The sequence below is a fragment of the Mesoplodon mirus genome, assembly GCF_964341445.2.
Source record: "Mesoplodon mirus genome assembly, chromosome: 2".
Taxonomy (NCBI): Eukaryota; Metazoa; Chordata; class Mammalia; order Artiodactyla; family Ziphiidae; genus Mesoplodon; species Mesoplodon mirus.
The window spans coordinates 16895007-16920144 of NC_138977.1; the positions used below are offsets into that span (position 1 = coordinate 16895007).

The 25138-nt window shown below is 41.0% G+C and overlaps 1 protein-coding gene across 2 annotated transcripts in view; it reads right to left on the bottom strand.

Annotated features, from left to right (window-relative positions):
- DAPP1 (dual adaptor of phosphotyrosine and 3-phosphoinositides 1) overlaps nt 1-25138 on the bottom strand; it is a 67285-nt gene that overhangs the window by 22171 nt on the left and 19976 nt on the right. For both annotated transcript variants that reach the window (XM_082602841.1, XM_082602840.1), the window contains 3 exons: nt 24388-24510; nt 15183-15316; nt 454-584 (listed from right to left, as the gene is read on the bottom strand). In XM_082602841.1, coding sequence (XP_082458967.1) covers nt 454-584; nt 15183-15316; nt 24388-24510 — 388 coding nt within the window. The remainder of the gene's footprint in view (nt 1-453; nt 585-15182; nt 15317-24387; nt 24511-25138) is intronic.

The window sequence follows — 25138 nt, forward strand, 5'->3', positions numbered from 1 at the left end:
GAGAGAGTGGCATGGACTTACATACACTACCAAATGTAAAATAGCTAGTGGGAAGCAGCTGCATAACACAGGGAGATCAGTTGGGTGCTTTGTGACCACCAAGAGGGGTGGGACAGGGAGGGTGGGAGGGAGATGCAAGAGGGAGGGAATATGGGGATATATGTATACGTATAGGTGATTCACTTTGTTATACAGCAGAAACTAACACACCATTGTAAAGCAATTATACTCCAATAACGATGTTTAAAAAAAAAATCCTATCACTATCGCATTGTAATTTTTTACAATTTACCCTGGACCAGACGAACTGAGTCATAGGCTTTGAACCTTATGTTCCTTTCCAGCTTTTATATCCCAAGTTAGAATTTTTATGTGAACAAATGTATTTGTAAAAGTGTGTAACTGCTACCGCTTTTAGACAGTGAGCCTGTGGGTAGATTGACGGCCACTTACAGAAGGGGCGGTGGGCACGAGGTCGTTTTCTGTTCTTCCCGTCTGCATTGCTGTGTGAACCCGGACGGATTCATAAATGGATGGTTCTTCCACTTTTCTTGGATAGGGATGTTTCAGAACAATCAGAGTGCCTGAATGAAGACAAAAATCCATAAGTAGAATCCTCAGAAATAAGGTCCAAATGCTAACAACTGGATAACTGTGGCTGAATTGTAAAGTCTCTTGTTTTTTCATGGATTCACTTACTCATTTTCTCAACATGTATCGAGTACGAACTACATGCCAGGCACTTAAGCCAGTCGCTGGAGATACAGAGCGGGATGAGGCCTCCTCGTGCTGGGACAGAGCTAGCAATGAACATAGTCATTTAACTGCACGGGGTGATGAGACCAACGTCGGCCACGTGAACCAAGCATGCTGGGAGCCTATGTGGTAACTGCTTTTTAGGTGCTTTTTCTACCCTGGTGGCAGGGTAGAAAAAGTACCACAGAGACAAAAAAGGTCATGCATAAGAAGAGCCTTTCTATGGAATGCTTCAGAAACTGTTTCTTAGGGGAGGCAACACCGTTCTAGACACTAAAGCTGTAACTGGAGGTTTTCCAGGTGGGCTTTACAAAAGCCATGCAAACAAAACTAACCAAATACTCTGGGTATAGGAGGATTTATTCCATTGCCCTACTTCTCACTAGTTTCAGAACAACTTGCAACAAATCAGTGGACCTGAAAAATATGAGCTTGTAGCATTTCCCGTAGTATCTCCTACCACCCAATAAACAGTTGGAGGAAATGAAATCTTTACTTTTCTTTAGTGAACATGAAGTGAATAGGCTGGGGCTCCTGTGTGATTACCTTCACTTCCATCTGGAGGAGGGGGGGTCCCGGCAGAAAAAGCGTCCCTCCAGGGGCCAGGCATTGGGAGCTTGGACGAGTCATTCAGAGGGCTGAGTGCTTTGAGCTCAACATTGACATTTCCCCCTTCTGAATCCTTCCCTTTCCCCAGTCAATCAGTCAGTCAGAAACTAGAAACTGACTACAAAAAGACTAAGATAAGGGTTTTCTCCCCTTTGCTATGGCTTCTTGCTTTTTTAATTTCACTCAGACCTTTTATATGGCAGGACCAGGATTGTACCAGATACTGGGGGAGATGCAAAGAATTCAGTAATTCATTCAACAAATATTTACTGAGCTCTACTAAGTGCCAGGCACTTGCCTAGGCCCTGGAGATACAGCAACAGACAAAGGAGATGTAGCGTCTGCTCTCATGGCAGGGGAGACAGAAAAAAATTTGAAAAAAAGAATATATCAAGTGAGAGAATCATTATGAAAACCCTAACAGAGCAATGTCAAGGAACAGAGAGCGAAAAGAGAGGGTTTGGGGAGGGTGGTATTTATATCAGTTTAGGGAAGCCTTCTTTGAGAGGGTGACAGAAAGCTCATAGAAAGTATAGACCTTGAAATGCAGTAAGAAAGAGACAAGGAGGAAAGGAAAATACCTCTTCTGCAGTTAAAAAGCCCTTAATAATAATGATAAACCTACAAACAAAACGAAACCTTTCTACGAGGCTTGAGTACCTACAATGTACTGACTGCAAAAACAGAACCGTGCCTTCTGATACCTGGGCCCAGATAGTGCCCTGCTGTAAAGTGAAAAGGACCATTGAAAGCAGCCAAAAGAGGGCTCTAATCTGGGCCCCAAAACAATACCCTCCTCCTCTCTCTGTACCCAATTCACCTCAGGAACCCTGGGAACACAGTGAAAAATGGCTTTTGCAGTTTTGAGAAGCTCCAGTACTGCTCATGCACACTGTCTATACTCCCTTTTGTCAATGTGATTCTTTCATGAGAACAGATCCAGTCATATCAGGACAAGGGGCCAGTTACAGGTTTACAGTCATAATGAAAGCAGCAACACCTAAATCAAGAGCAGCCGTTATGCAGGCTCAGGGACATTGTGGGTGCACCTGTGACATGGCAGATGCTTGGTGAATTTGGGGCTGGCTTCTAAGTGACCTACCCCAGAGAAACACCTCCTGGCAGCCACCTAGGCATCAATGGAAAGAGCAACCATGGCCACTCAGCACCTGTTGACTTTGGACATTCTATCACAAGCTTCTGTTGCTTCCTCTGACAAGTGAGCATAATTACGCTTTCTTCATGATGCTGCTTTAAGCACCAAATAAAGAAGTGTTTGTGAAAGGAGTATAAAAATGCTCGATGTTGTTATGCTTTGATATAGAGTATTTTTAAATCCTTGAGTGAAATTCCAATGAATTCCATCTTTGGGAATGTGGATTTTAAAATAAGTTAAGAAAGACCTAAGTGTAATGATGTGCTAAGAATAAAAATGGCAGTAGTTTGGTAGGCACTGACGACACAGCGCTAAGACAAACAGGTGCCTCTTAAACACTTCATCTGACACTGGAGGAGAGGGGGACCGGAGCTCAGGGCTCAAAGCAGCTCACAAAATAAGAAAAGAAATGTGAAATCTTGTGCTTCATCTTCAAAGTTGATGCTAAATTATCATCCTTTTCCATATGCTTAATATGAAAATAATATTTTAAATGATACCCAAGAAAGGTGCACCTGGTCAATCCTCTGTCCTTTTGCATAGAACCAAGCCTACCCCAGGTATATGCCTACCTATACAGGTTTCCTATTGAAGCTGTAACAAATCGTCACAAGCGTAGTGACTTAAAATAACTCAAATTTATTATCCTACAGTTCTGGAGGTCAGAAGTCTGAAATGGGTCTCACTAAAGTGAAAGTATTGGCAGGGCTGCTTTCCTTTTGGAGGCTCTAGGGGACAGTCCATTCCCTTGTCTTTTCTAGCTTCTGGAGGCTGCCTGCATTCCTTGACTGGTGGCCCCATTCCTCCATCTTTAAAGCCAGCAACAGTGGGTCAAATCCTTCTAATGCTGCTATCTCTCCAGTTCTCCCTCTTCTACCTCCATCCCCATCTCAAAGTCAGCTAATTAGTAGCCTTAATTCTATCAGCAAACTTAATTCCCTCTTGCCATGTAACATAACATTCACATTTCTGGGGACAGATGTGAATGCTTTTGGGGTGGTCATTATCCTGCTTACCATGGTATCAGTTTCTAGGAGGTAAGCATAGCCATAGGGGCCCATTGTGCTGCAGTGTAAGGGTCTCTGGGCCAGGGTTGCTGCCTGAGCCTGCAGTGCCATAACCACTTGGTACTGTAAAGCCGTTGCCTTTCCAAAACGTGCATTTCCAAGCCCTGTGAGTCCCTTCAGAGCAGGTATGGTGCCAAACTTATCTTTGTATCCCTACCTCCTGATAGAGTTTCTGACGTAGGCAAGGCTTGATGAGTGAATGGATGAATGAATGCCACAGTAATTCAGATGTAAGGCAGGGAAGAGTCTGAGATGAACCAGGCTCTTCCAGGTCTATGATTACCCTGGTCTGCAGCAAGGACAGGACAGGACAACAACTCCACATTCGGCTCTCCAAATCTCCATTGGGGGGACCCAAATTCTATTTTGAAACTTCCTCTGAAGTTTAACCAATGAATAGCTAAGCTACGGTAAATGCTATTGAGTCAACCAGGAAAGCAGAATTGACCATAGATAGATATAACTAGTAAGACCATGAATGAGGCTAGATTGAATGGTGGAATGAAGAAAATGACAGACTACTTATAAAATGATAACTTCCAGATCTTCCCTGGTGCTCCAGTGGTTAAGACTCTGCGTTTCCAATGCAGGGGACATGGGCTCGATCCCAGGGCGGGGAAGTTTTGCATGCCACATGGTGCAGCCAAAAATAAATAAATAAATGAATAAAATAACTTCCACTGATAAAAATATGGCCTCTTGAAAAACAGGTCTCCTTAGCCAACTATTCTGCCCAAGGAAGGGCCAATATATGGACTTCTTGGCATGGCTGCTAGCCTTACAATGATTTCCCCTTTTGTAGAATTCGTTCCATCCCCTTACACAGAAGTAGACCCCAAAGACCCTGGCCCTCCGCCACAAACACCTAACCTGGACACACTCGTTGGACCAATCCAGGGATCTGCTTAATCACTTCTCTGGAAAAAAGGTCCACTAACTTCAGTTTCTGAGTTCATGAAGAAGACTTGTTTCCTGCCTTTGACATGAAAGTTGGTTTCAGAAACGCTCAGTGGAGGTACGTTTTTGAGATGATCAGAGCAGGAGGAAGGCAGGCATTTCAATTTGCTGAAAGCTACAGAGTTGCCATGATCGCTGGGCTGATTACTTAACTGTCTCTTGTGGTTTAGCTTGCCCTTAAATTCTGAGCGGATATACGAATATCTTTCCAAAAAATTCCACTTTTCTCCCTGTATCCTTCTTTTCATTTTTTTTTTTTTAATTCAGCTAGCCAGGGTTACTTTCTGTCATTTGCAGTCAAACGAAACTTCTCTAATGTTGCCACCACAGACTCATTATATAAGTTCCACCCAAGGTTCAAGACAGCATGTTGGCTCCATAAGAGAGAACTCTGGGTTAGTGATATTCAGACAAAATTAACCTCAGGACTTGGTTTGAAGATTCAGATAAAAGGCAACAGGAGACAAGGGCTGGTAGAGGGAGAAGAGACACAGATCTGCAACCACAGGTTGGAATGCTCGCTGTAAGTTTCACTTCAGTTTCTGAACTACATTAAGGAGGGGACTGCTGTTTCCTGCCTTTTACATGAAACCTGGTATCAGAAATGCTTGGTGGAGGTATATTTTTGAAGTGATCACAGCAGGATCGAGGCTCGTATTTAAATTTGCTTTGGCTGAACTGTAACTTATAGGACACCTACTCAGTGTGTAATACTATGAGATTGCATTGAAGGACTCCTTATCTTGTATCCCAGCCAGAATTCAGAAAAAGAGTAAGGGCAGTCTCAAGCCTTAGGCATTGGTTTGATATCTAATATAGAGAGTAGGGCAGGGCACATATAGCTCCTAAAAAGAAAACTTTTGTTTAGAATATTTCTTTTATGCACTAAAGCTAGTATTCAATACTTACTCAGCCAGGTTGCCCACCTAGACTGTAAGATGTTTGAGGGCAAGGATGATACCTGTTTCATCACTGTGTTATCAGTGACCAGCAATGCCCAGCTCATAGCTGGCACTCAATATGTATTTGTTAATTATGAATTAAATTAAAGTAAGATTATATCCATCCATGTTTTATTATTGCCCTCAGATTCAGAAAACAAACTTTCCAACTGGCATATGCATGGTGGGCTCCTCCATCTCCTCCCACCAATGGGAAGTGACTTTCTAAGGGGGTTTATAAGAATATTTAAGATCTTTCTCTTTTCTTCTTTGCTACCTTTTCTGCAAATAAACTTGAACTCATCATAAAAGGGGGCTAGTAAAACCACATTCATTTATAGATGAAGGGGTTTTAATATTGTTTTTAATATTAAAAATATTAAGAGAAGAGAAATATACTGAGGTAGGAAAAGAGAAATACACTGAAGTAGGAAAAGCAGACCAGTTAGCCAGAGAAAAAGAAGAGTCTGTTAAACATCCAAGTCAACTCAGGTCACTTTTTTGGGAGTACTTGATTCTACCTTTCAGATGAATGCACTATGGAACTGGCTTAAAATTTGAAGAGGACATTACAAAGATTTGATAAACACTAATCCAATTGTCCCTAAACCAACTCTTCATGATATGCCAAAGAATATACAGCTCTTGCATATAATTATTGGAATGAATTACCATAAAAGGGCTTCATTAAATAACAGTAATAATGAGTAAGTATTTATGCCATGCTAAGAATGATTCTAAATATCTTATATGCCTAATCTCATTCAATCTTCACAGCAAGTCATTAAGATATCAACTATTACCATCAGCTCAGTTTTATAAGATGATGAAACTGAAGCTCAGAGAGGTCACATAACTTGCCTGAGGACACACAGTTAGCTGATACATGGCAAAGGCTGGAGTTAGAACTGGGAGCTCACATATTTACTCATTATACCATATGTTTTTCTCAGCCTTGGTGATAATGACCACCATGGAAACTCTCTACGTCATGTGAAATGTTGTTCTTGGCTATTGTGGGCAAGAGATCACATGTACAAATCAAAATTCGAAGAAGTGGATTCTTTAGGAGGCAGCTTGAGGAAAGGAGAGTTTTTCCTTCAACATTTCTCACCAGGCCTCCGTGTCTTCATTTGTAAAGGAGAAATGAGATGGTCTCTGAGCTCCCTTCCAAATCCAACATTCTGTAAATCTAGTTAAAAGCACAGGCCCAACTGAAGGGCAAGAAATATTAGGATGCTTAGTAACAAAATGTTTATCCTGTTTCTACAGATGTACAATATTCACTTGATATACTTTAGTCCTGATGTCATTTTATTTTTGCCTCTCATTTTTCTTTTCCTCCACCTTCTCTTCGAACTTTACATTTTATGTTACTTTACTGTAATTATGTAGGCTATTTTATATCCTTTCTGGAGAGGCATGAATGAGATGGGGCTAAGTATTTGGGGGATGTTTCCTAGTCAGCCTTTTTACGTTTTATGATTTCCTAGTATAGTTTCTCCAATGGCAATTTATGTAAATAAATTAAGAACAGCAATAAACACGAAGACAGAAGTTCAAATTGAGTCACGTTCTTTAGAACAGTGGCTTTAGGGGCTTCCCTGGTGGCACAGTGGTTGAGAATTTGCCTGCTAATGCAGGGGACACGGGTTCGAGCCCCGGTCTGGGAGGATCCCACATGCCGCGGAGCAACTAGGCCCATGAGCCACAACTACTGAGCCTGCGCGTCTGGAGCTTGTGCTCCACAGTAAGAGAGGCCGCAATAGTGAGAGGCCCACGCAGCGCGATGAAGAGTGGCCCCCGCTTGCCACAACTAGAGAAAGCCCTTGCACAGAAACGAAGACCCAACACAGCAAAAATAAATAAATTAATTAATAAACTCCTACCCCCCCAAAAAAGAAAAAGACCCTGTCTAGTTCTTAAAAAAAAAAAAAAAAAAAAAAAAGAACAGTGGCTTTATATCACATACCAAAAATATTAAAGGTTTTAAAGAGACTGAGGACTAAAACATGTATTGTAGGCCTGCCGTATCCTACAAGCATTCTGTTACAACGTGTGGCAGGGATTCTTCCCATCCAAATCCGTTCAAGGCTATGCTGTGATGTGGCAATATGGTATTTCAGTGTCACTGTGACACCAGTTTCAGGAGACAGCAAAATGAGTGAAAAGCACATACACTTTAGAACCAGTTAGCCTGGATTCCAGTCTCAGCTCTGATGTTTTCTATGTGTGCAGCTTGGGCAAATAAATTAAAATCTTTTGAGTTTTTATTTCCTCATCTGAAAATGGGACCACTTTACACATTATAGTGGGTGGTCCAGAAGATTAAATAACTTGGTATATGTGAAAATGTCTAGTAGCATACCTCAAACTTAGTAAAACTCCACAAAGATTTGTTTCATTCTCTTCCTTGCCTGCTTTTTCCTTTTTCAAACACACCTCATCTACAAACAAAGATTTATATTTTTGGCAAACATAAACTAAAGAAGTGACTCTTGGTTGTGGTTTGGCAACATTCCAAGCTGTGACCAATTATTTTCAGAAGTGTCACATAATTCTCAAATTAAAATTAATTTTAAATTACTTATTTTAAAATGCTGTCTGGGTAACATGGCTGGTGTGGCAAAATAAAATAATAACTGTAGCAGTTATTAAAAGGTTGGGAATCCCCACATCAAAACAAAAAGAGAAGTGGAAATTTGACATTTAAGAAAGAACCAGATAGGATCTTCAAAATTGAGAACCAATTACTATAAAGGGTAAGCACAAACACAGCACACTTGACTTATACCATATTTTTTCCTGCTAGTTAGGTGATTAAAGTAACAACACAGTAATTCCTATAGTAAATTGTACAAGACAATTTCATGTACAAAAGTATTGCAATATAAATAAAAGGTAATGGGAAAGGCAATTTTTGTTTTAATACTATTTGGACATTTAAGCGTAAAGATAAATGGTGTCTACGTTTTCCAAGATGACACTCAGTCAGTTATAAGAGGATACAGTAAAAAGTAATAATGGACCAAACATATTCATACTAAAAAAAGTCTCAAATTTCCAATTCTATTTGAGTTGAATTTAGAAGCCTTGTACAAATATGAATAGAAGTTTTACATAACATCTTACTATTACAAATGAAAGGCAGAGTCTGAATTTGATCATTACTGAGCATACATACAACGCAAATCATCATTTTCAAATTATGCTTTGTATACACTTTGGAAGTAAAAATTAATTGTCAGTAGCTTGCTAGTTGCGATGCTGTCATGAAAGCTGCAACGTGGGCTTTGGTAATGGGATACCCATCACAGAATGTTGTGGATGATGATTAGCATTTATTCTTTTAGGTGCTGGGACATAACAGGGAAAAAGAACTGACAAAAATCCCTCTTCTCATAGAGCTTATATATGAGTGTGAAGGTTTTAAAAAAATAAGTGAATTAAAAATATGTTAGAAGGGGCTTCCCTGGTGGCGCAGTGGTTGAGAGTCCGCCTGCTGATGCAGGGGACACGGGTTCGTGCCCCGGTCCAGGAAGATCCCACATGCCGCGGAGCGGCTGGGCCCGTGAGCCATGGCCGCTGGGCCTGCACGTCCGGAGCCTGTGCTCCCCAATGGGAGAGGCCACAACAGTGAGAGGCCCGCGTAACGCAAAAAAAAAAAAAAAAAAATATGTTAGAAGGTAAATGGGCCATTGAAGAGAGTAAAGCAAGTGGGTACATTGTATATATCTCTACGATATACTTGGGAGATGATTGGGTTTTGAGAATGAGAAATATCTTAAGAGTGTTTATGAGTATTCATACGGAGAAATTAGAGTGAATGGAAACTTTAATGGAGATTAGAGAGATTAAATGTAGATTACAACAAGGGAAAGGGAAAATTAAAATAATAGAATCTTAAAGTTGTCAGGAGGGTTAGATCTTGCTTACAGAATCTTCATTCTTTAGCTTAGGAGGCAGAAATCCTGGGAGTTTAAATAATAGGAATAAAATAGGAAAAAGAAATCTTAAAAGAGTATTCATCCCTTTAGGTTAACACTTTTACCTATCCTGAAAGCAAATATTTTCTTATGACCAAGGACCAAGAATTCTGGTTTCACTCTACTGAAGACATTAAATAGATATAAAATTGTAAGGCAAACGTGTACGGTTGTTGTTTATTTGGACATCTTCCCTGTTACCCCCAGAGGTGATGCCATTCCTGCCGGTGAATGAGTGTGAGAAAGTCTTTCTTTTTTTTTTTTTTTTGCAGTACATGGGCCTCTCACTGTTGTGGCCTCTCCCATTGCAGAGCACAGGCTCCAGACACGCAGGCTCAGCGGCCATGGCTCACGGGCCCAGCCGCTCCGCGGCATGTGGGATCCTCCCGGACCGGGGCACAAACCCGTGTCCCCTGCATCGGCAGGGGGACTCTCAACCACTGTGCCACCAGGGAAGCCCAGAAAGTCTCTCTTAAATAAACTCACTCCCCAGGCCCTGGAGGGTGAGGCTTGCCTGAGTGGGTCTGGGCTGGTCTGCAGAGTGGCCTGAAATACCCAGTTCTAGTCCCTCCCATTCTGGGGATCTGGAGGTCAGAACCCTGGCAGGGCCTCATCCATCGTGCAGACAAATGCTTCCCCTGGTGATCCTTAACCGACCAAAAATTTTAATAAGAATTTACACTTCATCTGATGGTGAAGAAGGAATCATCAGCTTGGAGGTCTCCTGATCACTGTAAGCCAATTCTTTTTAAATTTTTTAAATTTAAAAAATTTTAATTGAAGTACAGTTGATTTACAAAGTTGTGTTAATTTTTGCTGCACAGAAAAGTGATTCAGCCATACATATATATACATTCTTTTTTATATTCTTTTCCATATGGTTCATCACAGGACACTGAATATAGTTCCCTGTGTTATACAGTAGGACCTTGTTGCCCATCCATTCCATACATAATAGTTATTTATCCATTCATCTGTCGATGGACATTTAGATTGTTTTCATGTCCTGGCTATTGTAAATAGTGCTGCTATGAACATAAGGGTGCATGTATCTTTTTGAATTATAGTTTTGCTGGAGCCAATTCTATTTTTAATTGATGTATAATTGATGTACAGTGTTGAGCCAATCTCTGCTGTACAGCAAAGTGACTCAGTTATATATATGTGTATGTATATATATACACACTCTTTTTTAAAATATTCTTTTCCATTATGGTTTATCGCAGGAGATTGGATATAGTTCCCTGTGCTATACAGTAGGTCCTGTTGTTTACCCACTCTAAATGTAATAGTTTGTATCTACCAACCCCAAACTCCCAGTCCATCCCTCTCCCTTCCCCTTGGCAACCACAAGTCATTTCTCTATGTCTATGAGTCTGTTTCTGTTTCATAGATAGGTTCATTTGTGCCATATTTTCAATTCCACACATAAGTGATATCATATGGTATTGGTCTTTCTCTTTCTGACTTACTTCACTTAGTATGATAATCTCTAGGTCCAACCATGTTGCTGCAAAATGGCATTATTTTGTTCTTTTTTATGTCTGAGTAGTATTCCATTGTATATATGTACCACATCTTCTTTATCCATTCCTCTGTTGATGGATATTTAGGCTGTTTCCATGTCTTGGCTGTTGTGACTAGTGCTGCTATGAACGTAGAGGTGCACGTATCTTTTTGAATTATAGTTTTGTCTGGCTATATGCCTAGGAGTAGGACTGCTGGATCATATGGTAGTTCTATTTTTATTTTTTTAAGGAATCTCCATACTGTTTTCCATAGTGGCTGTACCAGTTTACATTCCCACCAACAGTGTAGGAGGGTTCCCTTTTCTTCAGGAGACAATTCTTTCTTTCTTTTCTTTCTTTATTTCTTTCCTTCTTTCTTTCTTTCTTTCTGGCTGCATTGGGTCTTCATTGCTGCATACCGGCTTCTCATTGCGGTGGCTTCTCTTGTTGCAAAGCGTGGGCTGTAGGTGTGTGGGCTTCAGTAGCTGTGGCTCGCGGGCTCTAGAGCACAGGCTCAGTAGTTGTGGTGCAAGGGCTTAGTTGCTCCGTGGCACATGGGATCTTCCTGGACCAAGGATCCAACCCATGTCCCCTGCATTGGCAAGTGGATTCTTAACCACTGTGCCACCAGGGAAGTCCCCAGGAGCCAATTCTTAAATGAACAAGAAGAGATCTGTTTTTAGAAGATGGAATCCCAGTTTCCATTCACTGTTATTCATAGGTCACACTGCTGACTCCTGACTTCCAAGGACCATCTGGGCTTAAAAGCCATCTTAGCTTCAGCAGGTTATCTTGTTTCCTGAGGCCTATTACTCCCAGAGGGCATAACGGAAGCTCATATGTCATGGGTTTTGCCCCTTGTTCCCAGCTTTGGTAGCTTTGCCTTCAGCTGGCAGGGACAGATAAGAGGAATATTTCAGAGTTACTGGGATCTAACTCAAGAGCTGGAAGCCAGTTTGTCAAGTACATATCTATCAGCACCCAGGGTCTGTAGCAGGGGTTTAAATAGCAACAAATTCCCAACTGGGTAATGAATAGAACAGAGGAGAGGCAATGGAGAGCAAAAATCTCAGTTTCCTAAGTTTTATTGCAATAAATAAAATAACAATTATAGGGGCTTCCCTGGTGGCACAGTGGTTGAGAGTTCGCCTGCCGATGCAGGGGACACGGGTTCGTGCCCCGGTCCGAGAGGATCCCACATGCCGCGGAGTGGCTGGGCCCGTGAGCCATGGCCGCTGGGCCTGTGCGTCTGGAGCCTGTGCTCCACAACAGGAGAGGCCGCAATGGTGAGAGGCCCGCGTACCGCAAAAAAAAAAAAAAAAAAAAAAAAAAAAAAAAAAATTATAGTGATGATAAGGCTACAGCAAGTTTCAGCTTTTTTTTAAATTTTTTAATTTTATTGTATTCATTTTTTTATACAGCAGGTTCTTATTAGTCATCCACTTTATACATATTAGTGTATATATGTGAATCCCAATCTCCCAATTCATCACACCACCACCACCCACCCTCCGTCACTTTGAAGAAAACTACCGTAGGTGTCTGGATTACAAATCTTTATAATCCCTACTGCATTAATCACAAACCTTCTTTAGTCAGATTAATCTATTTGCTGGGAAGCTTAATATTGACCCAAATGTAATCTGAGGAGCCTTTACTTTGGTGCAGTCTTAGGTGATCCTTTCACCTAGTGAATGGATCAGTGCCAGAAAAGCCCAACCGGAAAGTACTGCATTCACTTTGATCTCAAAGATGTGGTGTACACATATACACACACAATGAAATACTACTCAGCCATAAAAAAAATGAAATTTTGCCATTTGCAGCAACATGGATGGATTTGGAGGGCATTATACTAAGTGAAATAAGTCAGACAGAGAAAGATAAATACTGTATATCACTTATATGTGGAATCTAAAAAGTACAGCAAACTAGTGAATATAATAAAAAAGAAGCAGACTCACAGACATAGAGAACAAACTAATGGTTACCAGTGGGGTGGGGGAAGAGGGGAGGGACAGTATAGGGGTAGGGGGTTAAGAGGTACAAACTATTGTGCTTAAAAGAAGCTACATGGATATATTCTATAGCACAGGGGAATATAGCCAATATTTTATAATGATTATAAATGGAGTAAAATTTTTTAAAATTGTGAATCACTATATTGTACACTTGTAACATATAGTATTGTACTTCAACTATACTTCAATTAAAAAGAATTTAAAATAAAACAAAAAAAGCTTTTAGAAAAAGGGGGTTTTGAAACCTGCTAGTAGGCAGAATATGTACTTTTTCCTAACTTGGAGAAAGTCTGGAAAGGAGTATGGAGAATGACCAAAGATACTGAAAATAGATTCTAGAGAGAGAGTTTAAAAGAAGGGAGCTGGGCTTCCCTGGTTGCGCAATGGTTGAGAGTCCACCTGCCAATGCAGGGGACACGTGTTCGTGCCCCAGTCCGGGAAGATCCCACATGCCGCGGAGCGGCTGGGCCCATGAGCCATGGCCGCTGAGCCCGCGGGTCCGGAGCCTGTGCTCCGCAACGGGAGAGGCCACAACAGTGAGAGGCCCACGTACCGCAAAAAAAAAAAAAAAAGAAGGGAGCTGATTTTGCTTGGCAAGAGAAGAGGAGGCTGGAAAGTAACAATGGTAATGGCTTTGAAGGATACAAAGAGTTGCAACTTACAGTCATCATTCATTCATTTATTCATTCACTCACCCAAAGCACCACGCACTGTACCAGGACCTGGGAGACACAGAGAAGGACAAAAATTGAAGTAGACAAAACAGAGTCCTTGGCTTCAACATCTCCTCTCCATCCCCAGTGACCAAGAATTGAACGAAAATGAGTGTAGATGGGGACACAAGTAAGAAATAAGTCTGAAGGGAAGGGATTTGAAATTGAAATGCTTGCCAAGACCAAAGTAGCAAAGGAAATAAAATCATTGCCACTTGCCCTTTGTTTATGAGAATTATTGCTGGTTAAATGATAAAGTAATTTTCAGGGTTGATTAGGAGAATTTCCACCAGAAAAAAAAAAGATGATTGCTTCAATTTTACAGTTTGAAATAATCTATCAAAGACCTTGTATGGTCAGTATAAAGTAAGTCAACTATTTTGTGGTTTCCACTGTGCTTTTTGTCTTTCCTTGACTCTGTGAGTCATATCAGGGTCTATTCAGGCCACAGAAATAGCAGAAAAGGAAAAGGCACTGGTGGCATTTCTCCCAGTGTGATCAACAAAAAGCCCACTAACCAAGTTTACCATGAAAATGAGTGTGTACAAATTCGCAGCAACTGACTCTGCTATTAAGGCTTGAATTCCTCTTGTGCTTGGTTCTTGGAACTGTCCAACTTTTGATTAACTGAGAATCATCAACATTTAGGACATATAAAATTGTGATTCTATGTCACAAATACAGAGGAAATCTTTTACTTTATTTAAATAGTATAGACAAATGGGTTAGATAATTTAAATACCAAGCGAGTGTGTTTGTTTTTTAACTTGAATTTTCTGGTTTGACTCTAACCACCCAGAAAGGAAATTTTAAACTATTTCCAGCCATACTTAAGTGCCATGTAAAAACTTATCAGAAACCAAGACAAGAGAAACAGAATTTTATGATGAAATTAAGAAATTGTTCAGGAGAGTAATTTCTAGTCAGTGTTTTTAATATTCAATGATTGTTGGGAAATTGCATTTCTTTTAAAACGGTCAAAAACTGCTCAAAATGATCATTTTTGGGTCTCCCCAGTATGCAAACTTCTCACACCTAAACTTCTGAGGAATCAAAGAGTTGTTCTTTCCTTTGTTCTTTCTTTGTTTACTGTATATATCATTATAAAACAAACAGGTCATTTGAAAGAAATGTGTGTTTTTAATCAATCCATTAAATAACACATTCTGAGAAAACTACCTATTTTGCACAAGGCACACTGTTTCTTCCTAAAAATAATACTAACATACTGACATATATATATATATATATATACTGAAATATATATATATATATATACTGAAATATATATATATATTTTAATGTAGCATATGGCACTGTAATTGGAAAAAAAGTTTCTAAACATATCCAGTTGCATATAGTATGCACATAATTCAATAGAAGTGAAAACTATTTAATTGAAATCCTCTTTGTTCCACCTTGCTCCTGAAATGATATCTCACAGGTCAAGTATCTGTTCATAGCTTACCTGTCTCACTTCCAATCAAAGGCTGATTTGCAAAATGCTTGACAAAATCTTTCAAAGATGAGAATTCATTAAAGCCAAATTTAAATGAATATCCAGTATATTCGACGTGAAAGTGTTTGACAGAGTCTTTGGCTCTAAAAGGGAAAAAAATGTTTAACATTATTTAAGAAACGAGTATCTTTTTTGAAGGGGAAGGTAACCTTAGGCATTAGCATCACCATTAAACCCTTCTCAAAGCTGAGAGTTATGACACAATCACTGAAACCACTGGCACTTAAAGAACAGCGTTGGTTTCTTCAGGCAGAGCGTGCTCTCAATTTTTCATTCTAATGAAAGACAAGAACTGGTGCTCCCTGTGTGTTCTCTGACTTGCCGAACGAGTCTTTGAACAATAACCTCTTAAGGGGCATGAGTTTAAGAAGGGCAGGAAGAGAGATAATAGAAATGGCGAGTCACTCCCTCCTCACATTCTTCTCTGTGCCTGGCCCTCCTCCCTTTCTTGTTTGGGAGTCAATCCAAATTCTGCTTCTGTCACTTAATCAGTTATGTGAGCCCAGCCCTTTGCCTCCCATGCCTACTCCACTGCCTGCTGAATAAAATACCAGATTTCCTACATTGTCATTCTCCACTTCATTTTTGGAATAAGGCAGAGAATTAAATTTTTAAAAATTTATATATATATATATATATATATATATATATATATATATATATACTTTTTTTTTGTTGTTGTTATTTTAATTTTATTTTATTTTATTTTTTTGCTTTATAACAAATTTAATCAGTTATACATATACATATGTTTCCATATCCCCTCCCTTTTGCGTCTCCCTCCCACCCTCCCTATCCCACCCCTCCAGGCGGTCACAAAGTACCAAGCTGATCTCCCTGTGCTATGCGGCTGCTTCCCACTAGCTATTTACCTCACGTTTGGTAGTGTATATATGTCCATGCCGCTCTTTCACTTTGTCACAGCTTACCCTTCCCCCTCCCCATATCCTCAAGTCCATTCTCTAGTAGGTCTGTGTCTTTATTCCTGTCTTACCCCTATGTTCTTCATGACATTTTTTTTTCTTAAATTCCATATATATGTGTTAGCATACAGTATTTGTCTTTCTCTTTCTGACTTACTTCACTCTGTATGACAGACTCTAGGTCTATCCACCTCATTACAAATAGCTCAATTTCATTTCTTTTTATGGCTGAGTAATATTCCATTGTATATATGTGCCACATCTTCTTTATCCATTCATCCGATGATGGACACTTAGGTTGTTTCCATCTCCGGGCTATTGTAAATAGGGCTGCTATGAACATTTTGGTACATGTCTCTTTTTGAATTATGGTTTTCTCAGGGTATATGCCCAGTAGTGGGATTGCTGGGTCATATGGTAGTTCTATTTGTAGTTTTTTAAGGAACCTCCATACCGTTCTCCATAGCGGCTGTACCAATTCACATTCCCACCAGCAGTGCAAGAGTGTTCCCTTTTTTCCACACCCTCTCCAGCATTTATTGTTTCTAGATTTTTTGATGATGGCCATTCTGACTGGTGTGAGATGATATCTCATTGTAGTTTTGATTTGCATTTCTCTAATGAGTAAAGATGTTGAGCATCCTTTCATGTGTTTGTTGGCAGTCTGTATATCTTCTGTGGAGAAATGTCTATTTAGGTCTTCTGCCCATTTTTGGATTGGGTTGTTTGTTTTTTTGTTATTGAGCTGCATGAGCTGCTTATAAATTTTGGAGATTAATCCTTTGTCAGTTGCTTCATTTGCAAATATTTTCTCCCATTCTGAGGGTTGTCTTTTGGTCTTGTTTATGGTTTCCTTTGCTGTGCAAAAGCTTTTAAGTTTCATTAGGTCCCATGTGTTTATTTTTGTCTTTATTTCCATTTCTCTAGGAGGTGGGTCAAAAAGGATCTTGCTGTGATTTATGTCATAGAGTGTTCTGCCTATGTTTTCCTCTAAGAGTTTGATAGTGTCTGGCCTTACATTTAGGTCTTTAATCCATTTTGAGCTTATTTTTGTGTATGGTGTTAGGGAATGATCTAATCTCATACTTTTACATGTCCCTATCCAGTTTTCCCAGCACCACTTATTGAAGAGACTGTCCTTTCTCCACTGTACATTCCTGCCTCCTTTATCAAAGATAAGGTGACCATATGTCCGTGGGTTTAACTCTGGGCTTTCTATCCTGTTCCATTGATCTATCTTTCTGTTTTTGTGCCAGTACCATACTGTCTTGATTACTGTAGCTTTGTAGTATAGTCTGAAGTCAGGGAGCCTGATTCCTCCAGCTCCATTTTTCGTTCTCAAGATTGCTTTGGCTATTCGGGGTCTTTTGTGTTTCCATACAAATTGTGAAATTTTTTGTTCTAGTTCTGTGAAAAATGCCAGTGGTAGTTTGATAGGGATTGCATTGAACCTGTAGATTGCTTTGGGTAGTAGAGTCATTTTCACAATGTTGATTCTTCCAATCCAAGAACATGGTACATCTCTCCATCTATTTGTATCATCTTTAATTTCTTTCATCAGTGTCTTATAATTTTCTGCATACAGGTCTTTTGTCTCCTTAGGTAGGTTTATTCCTAGATATTTTATTCTTTTTGTTGCAATGGTAAATGGGAGTGTTTCCTTGATTTCTCTTTCAGATTTTTCATCATTAGTATATAGGAATGCCAGAGATTTCTGTGCATTAATTTTGTATCCTGCAACTTTACCAAATTCATTGATTAACTCTAGTAGTTTTCTGGTAGCATCTTTAGGATTCTCTATGTATAGTATCATGTCATCTGCAAACAGTGACAGCTTTACCTCTTCCTTTCCAATTTGGATTCCTTTTATTTCCTTTTCTTCTCTGATTGCTGTGGCTAAAACTTCCAAAACTAGGTTGAATAAGAGTGGTGAAAGTGGGCAACCTTGTCTAGTTCCTGATCTTAGTGGAAATGGTTTCAGTTTTTCACCATTGAGGACGATGCTGGCTGTGGGTTTGTCATATATGGCCTTTATTATGTTGAGGAAAGTTCCCTCTATGCCTACTTTCTGCAGGGTTTTTATCATAAATGGGTGTTGAATTTTGTCGAAAGCTTTCTCTGCATCTATTGAGATGATCATATGGTTTTTCTCCTTCAGTTTGTTAATATGGTGTATCACGTTGATTGATTTGCGTATATTGAAGAATCCTTGCATTCCTGGAATAAACCCCACTTGATCATGGTGTATGATCCTTTTAATGTGCTGTTGGATTCTGTTTGCTAGGATTTTGTTGAGGATTTTTGCATCTATGTTCATCAGTGATATTGGCCTGTAGTTTTCTTTCTTTGTGACATCCTTGCCTGGTTTTGGTATCAAGGTGATGGTGGCCTCGTAGAATGAGTTTGGGAGTGTTCCTCCCTCTGCTATATTTTGGAAGAGTTTCAGAAGGACAGGTGTTAGCTCTTCTCTAAATGCTTGATAGAATTCGCCTGTGAAGCCATCTGGTCCTGGGCTTTTGTTTGTTGGAAGATTTTTTATCACAGTTTCAATTTCAGTGCTTGTGATTGGTCTGTTCATATTTTCTATTTCTTCCTGATTCAGTCTCGGCAGGTTGTGCTTTTCTAAGAATTTGTCCATTTCTTCCAGGTTGTCCATTTTATTGGCATAGAGTTGCTTATAGTAATCTCTCATGATCTTTTTTATTTCTGTAGTGTCAGTTGTTACTTCTCCTTTTTCATTTCTAATTCTATTGATTTGAGTCTTCTCCCTTTTTTTCTTGATGAGTCTGGCTAATGGTTTATCAATTTTGTTTATCTTCTCAAAGAACCAGCTTTTAGTTTTATTGATCTTTGCTATCGTTTCCTTCATTTCTTTTTCATTTACTTCTGATCTGATTTTTATGATTTCTTTCCTTCTGCTAACTTTGGGATGTTTTTGTTCTTCTTTCTCTAATTGCTTTAGGTGCAAGGTTAGGTTGTTTATTCGAGATGTTTCCTGTTTCTTAAGGTGGGATTGTATTGCTATAAACTTCCCTCTTAGCACTGCTTTTGCTGCATCCCATAGGTTTTGGGTCGTCGTGTCTCCATTGTCATTTGTTTCTAGGTATTTTTTAATTTCCTCTTTGATTTCTTCAGTGATCACTTCGTTATTAAGTAGTGTATTGTTTAGCCTCCATGTGTTTGTAGTTTTTACAGCTCTTTTCCTGTAATTGATATCTAGTCTCATAGCATTGTGGTCAGAAAAGATACTTGATACAATTTCAATTTTCTTAAATTTACCAAGGCTTGATTTGTGACCCAAGATATGATCTATCCTGGAGAATGTTCCATGAGCACTTGATAAAAATGTGTATTCTGTTGTTTTTGGATGGAATGTCCTATAAATATCAATTAAGTCCATCTTGTTTAATGTATCATTTAAAGCTTGTGTTTCCTTATTTATTTTCATTTTGGATGATCTGTCCATTGGTGAAAGTGGGGTGTTAAAGTCCCCTACTATGAGTGTGTTACTGTCGATTTCTCCTTTTATGGCTGTTAGTATTTGCCTTATGTATTGAGGTGCTCCTATGTTGGGTGCATAAATATTTACAATTGTTATATCTTCTTCTTGGATCGATCCCTTGATCATTATGTAGTGTCCTTCTTTGTCTCTTCTAGTAGTCCTTATTTTAAAGTCTATTTTGTCTGATATGAGAATTGCTACTCCAGCTTTCTTTTGGTTTCCATTTGCATGGAATATCTTTTTCCATCCCCTTACTTTCAGTCTGTATGTGTCTCTAGGTCTGAAGTGGGTCTCTTGTAGACAGCATATAGATGGGTCTTGTTTTTGTATCCATTCAGCCACTCTGTGTCTTTTGGTGGGAGCATTTAGTCCATTTACATTTAAGGTAATTATCGATATGTATGTTCCTATTCCCATTTTCTTAATTGTTTTGGGTTCATTATTGTAGGTCTTTTCCTTCTGTTGTGTTTCTTGCCTAGAGAAGTTCCTTTAGCATTTGTTGTAAAGCTGGTTTGGTGGTGCTGAACTCTCTCAGCTTTTGCTTGTCTGTAAACGTTTTAATTTCTCCATCAAATCTGAATGAGATCCTTGCTGGGTAGAGTAATCTTGGTTGCAGGTTTTTCTCCTTCATCACTTTAAGTATGTCCTGCCACTCCCTTCTGGCTTGTAGAGTTTCTGCTGAGAGATCAGCTGTTATCCTGATGGGGATTCCCTTGTGTGTTATTTGTTGTTTTTGCCTTGCTGCTTTTAATATGATTTCTTTGTGTTTAATTTTTGACAGTTTGATTAATATGTGTCTTGGCGTATTTCTCCTTGGATTTATTCTGTATGGGACTCTCTGTGCCTCCTGGACTTGATTAACTATTTCCTTTCCCATATTAGGGAAGTTTTCAACTATAATCTCTTCAAATATTTTCTCAGTCCCTTTCTTTTTCTCTTCTTCTTCTGGAACCCCTATAATTCGAATGTTGGTGCGTTTAATGTTGTCCCAGAGGTCTCTGAGACTGTCCTCTGTTCTTTTCATTCTTTTGTCTTTATTTTGCTCTGCATCAGTTATTTCCACTATTTTATCTTCCACCTCACTTATCCGTTCTTCTGCCTCAGTTATTCTGCTATTGATCCCATCTAGAGTATTTTTTATTTCATGTATTGTGTTTTTAATCGATGCTTGATTCATCTTTAGTTCTTCTAGGTCCTTGTTAACTGTTTCTTGCATTTTGTCTATTCTATTTCCGAGATTTTGTATCTGGGAAATAGAATCTTGGATCATCTTTACCATCATTATTCTGAATTCTTTTTCAGGTAGAGTGCCTATTACCTCTTCATTTGTTAGGTCTGGTGGGTTTTTATCTTGCTCCTTCTCCTGCTGTGTGTTTTTCTGTCTTCTCATTTTGCTTATGTTACTGTGTTTGGGGTCTCCTTTTTGCAGGCTGCAGGTTCGTAGTTCCTGTTGTTTTTGGTGTCTGTCCCCAGTGGCTAAGGTTGGTTTAGTGGGTTGTGTAGGCTTCCTGGTGGAGGGGACTAGTGCCTGTGTTCTGGTGGATGAGGCTGGATCTTGTCTTTCTGGTGGGCAGGTCCACGTCTGGTGGTGTGTTTTGGGGTGTCTGTGGACTTTTTATGATTTTAGGCCACCTCTCTGCTAATGGGTGGCGTTGTGTTCCTGTCTTGCTAGTTGTTTGGCTTAGGGTGTCCAGCACTGTAGCCTGCTGGTCGTTGAGTGAAGCTGGGTGCTGGTGTTGAGATGGAGATCTCTGGGAGATTTTCGCCGTTTGATATTATGTGGAGCTGGGAGGTCTCTTGTGGACCAGTGTCCTGAAGTTGGCTCTCCCACCTCAGAGGCACAGCACTGACTCCTGGCTCCTCAATTTGGGATGATGTGTTGTCTATTCATGTATTCCACAGATGCAGGGTACATCAAGTTGATTGTGGAGCTTTAATCCGCTGCTTCTGGGGCTGCTGGGAGAGGTTTCCCTTTCTCTTCTTTGTTCTCACAGCTCCTAGGTCTCAGCTTTGGATTTGGCCCCGCCTCTGCGTGTAGGTCGCCGGAGGGCGTCTGTTCTTCGCTCAGATAGGACAGGGTTAAAGGAGCAGCCTCTTCGGGGACTCTGGCTCACTCAGGCCAGGAGGGAGGGAGGGGCACGGAGTGCGGGGCGAGCCTGCAGCGGCAGAGGTCGGCGTGACGTTGCACCAGCCCGAGGCGCACCGTGCGTTCTCCCAGGGAAGCCGCCCCTGGATCCCGGGACTCCGGCAGTGGCGGGCTGCACAGGCTCCCGGAAGGGCGGTGTGGGCAGTGACCTGCGCTCGCACACAGGCTTCTTGTCGGCGGCAGCAGCAGCCCCAGCGTCCCACGCCTGTCACTGGGCTCCGCGCTTTCAGTCGCGACTCGCGCCCGTCCGTGGAGCCCCTTTAAGCAGCGCTCTTAATCCCCTCTCCTCGCGCACCAGGAAACCAAGAGGGAAGAAAAAGTCTCTTGCCTCTTCGGCAGCTCTAGAGTTTTCCCGGACTCCCTCCCGGCTAGCTGTGGCACATTAGCCCCCTTCAGGCTGAGTTCTCGCCGCCAGCCCCAGTCCTCTCCCTGCACTCCGACCGAAGCCCGAGCCTCAGCCTCCAGCGCTGCGTGCCCCGGCGGGCGAGCAGACAAGCCTCTCGGGCTGGTGAGTGCCGCTCGGCACCGATCCTCTGTGCGGGAATCTCTCCGCTTTGCCCTACCCAGGTATGTGGGGAGTTTCTTGCCTTTTGGGAGGTCTGGGGTCTTCTGCCAGCGTTCAGTAGGTGTTCTGTAGGAGTTGTTCCACGTGTAGCTGTATTTCTGGTGTATCCGTGGGGAGGAAGGTGATCTCCGCGTCTTACTCTTCCGCCATCTTACCCGGAAGTCTATATATATATACTTGATTTGACCCAATCCTATCTTTCTAGCCTCACTTCCACTATTCCTCTCTTGCAGGGCATGCTCCAACTTTAGCAAGCATCAGAAATCAGAATCACCTGCAGGGCCCAGATTTCTGGCCCCTACCCCCCCTGAATTCCTGATTCAGTAGGTCTGGGGTGGGGCCTGAGATTTGTATTCCTAACCTGCTCTCTGGTGATGCTACTCGTCTGGGGACCACACCTTGGGAGCTGCTGTAGTCCAGCCACGCCTACTATTCTCCTAGGAGTTTCTGCCTTTGTCCCTTAGCTCGTACAGTTCCCTTCACCTGTGACTTCTTCCACTTTGTTTCTGATCAAGTTTCAGTTCAAATGCCACTTACTCTATCAAATATTGCTTGCTACTTCCGGCTTGAGTTACTTGCCTTTTCTCTTCTCAACAATCCAAGCACTTACCTTGTTTTCTTTCATGGCATTTACAGCACTCTACTTTGTAGTAAGGTATTTGGATATGGTCTTATTGCCCCTGTGAGGTTATACTTCCTGATGTCAAGGTCTTTGAATCTTCTACAGCACTTATCAAAGTGGTAGGCACAGAGCGGATGCTTTGAAATATTTATTATTAAGGAAGTGAATGACCAAATGAATAAAAACAATCATTCTCCTGAGCTGGTCTGTGATTCCTCTTACTTTTGCTGGTGGTTATTATTTTTTAAAGCATTTCCAAGTGCTTGTAATAGAAAATAATATTTTAACTTTGTATATAGATGTAATATATATGTCATCTCTTTGTAAGGAGCTTATGATATAATTGTTCAGGCGAGACATACAAAAATGAAAAGTTAACATTCTTTTAGCCAACAATTCCACAGATTTGTTTGAGATCTGGGGGAGATCCATGCAATAAAGGATCAACAATCTAACCACTTTAATGTAATTTTAACATTTGCTGTTGATATGGGAAAGCACAATTCCTGTTTCCCCCAAAGCAGAATTCTATTTCTGGTGAATATTTTTCCCAAAAATGCTTTACAGAAAATTTGTAAATAAAATAAAACAATAATGGTTTGAGGTTATTGGCTGGGTGGCCAAGGGCAATTACATGGAGTCCTCACATCACCATTCTGACCTAGGGGCAACTCCCTGTGAACCCAGAAAGACTTGCTACATGTCAGTGGAAGCCAAGGTGACAGATGCTGACAGATAACCAGTGACTCCTCCTGATTATCACGTGACTAGGTCACCTTCTCTGAAAGGGAGGCCAACCAAGAGGAAGAGGATGGGAGAGAAACCCTGAAAGGCCTGGACAGTCACTGTTTTGAGCAGGGCATACCTGGTGGGGACTAGATTAACTTTCTTAATAGGTGAAATGGAAATTCAAGAAAGAAGGTCAGTCCATTTATAGAAAAAAACTAAAAGTTGCACACTGCCTGCTTGAGTTTGTGATTATGAAAATTGCACAGCCACAAGTCATTCTGATTTTCCAGAGGAAGCAAGGAATAGTGAAAGGGGCACTGGGCCAGGTTTCAGGGATGTGATTCTGGTGCTGTCTCTATCACTGATTTATTGGGTGGAAGACACTTTACCACTTCAGGTTTCTGTTTCTTCATCAGTCAAGCAAGAGTTCTGGATTAAACAATTCATGAAATCTCCTTCAGCTCTAACATTTTTTCTCCACCAATGGAAGGGGCAAGAATGTTTTTTGCAGGCTCACCACTCAGAGCTTGGCATCCTCAGACCTGCTGGTCTAGCAGGAATCAAGAGAACTCGGTTCTCTGGCCATCAGAGTGTGACCATGAAGTCAGTGCCCCTATAAATAAGAGGTGGGACCCCACTGAAGTTATAGAGTTCTTACGCATCCTACCTCACAGAGAGAGAGTACAGCCCTGTCCTTTCATTGCTGTTCCGCAGAAGGTAGCTCCCGTCGCATCCATTGGAGAGGAGAAGAGCCTCAGCTGCATGTCGGGTGAGGTTACCATGGTACCACCTGCGGAGGAGAGAGCAGCACTTTCACGCAGGGTGAACCACAGGGGGACTCTTCCTGCACTGGGTTTTCCTCCCAGCAATATTCTCCACTCTGGGAGGCCTGAGACCAAACTCTGAGCCAAAACATCAAGAAAAGGAAATTGCTGGATGAGGCTGAAGGCGAAAGGAGAGAGTTAGCTAATCTCAGAGTGTTATGGGTTGAATTGTATCCTGTTGAAGCGCTAAGCCCCAGTACCTCAGAATGTGGCCTTATTTGGAGATAGGGTCTTCAGCGAGTTATAATGAGGTTATTAAGGTGGGCCCTAATTCAACAGGACTGGTGTCTTCTTGTGAAAAGGGGACTTCTGGAGACAGACTTGCACACAGGGAGAATGCCAAGTGAACATGAAGAAGGCCATCTGCAAGTCAAGGGGGCCGGGCTGGAGCAGATCCTCCTTCACAGCCCTCAAGAGGAACCCACCCTACTGACACCTTGATTTTGGTCATCTAGCCTCCAGAACTGTGAGATAATCAGTTTCCGCTGTTTAAGCCACCCATTTTGTGGTACTTCGTCGTTGCAGTCTTAGCAAACAAACACACACTTTACTTTGTAGACAGAAAGTTTTTTAAAAATCCAAGTCAAAAATAAC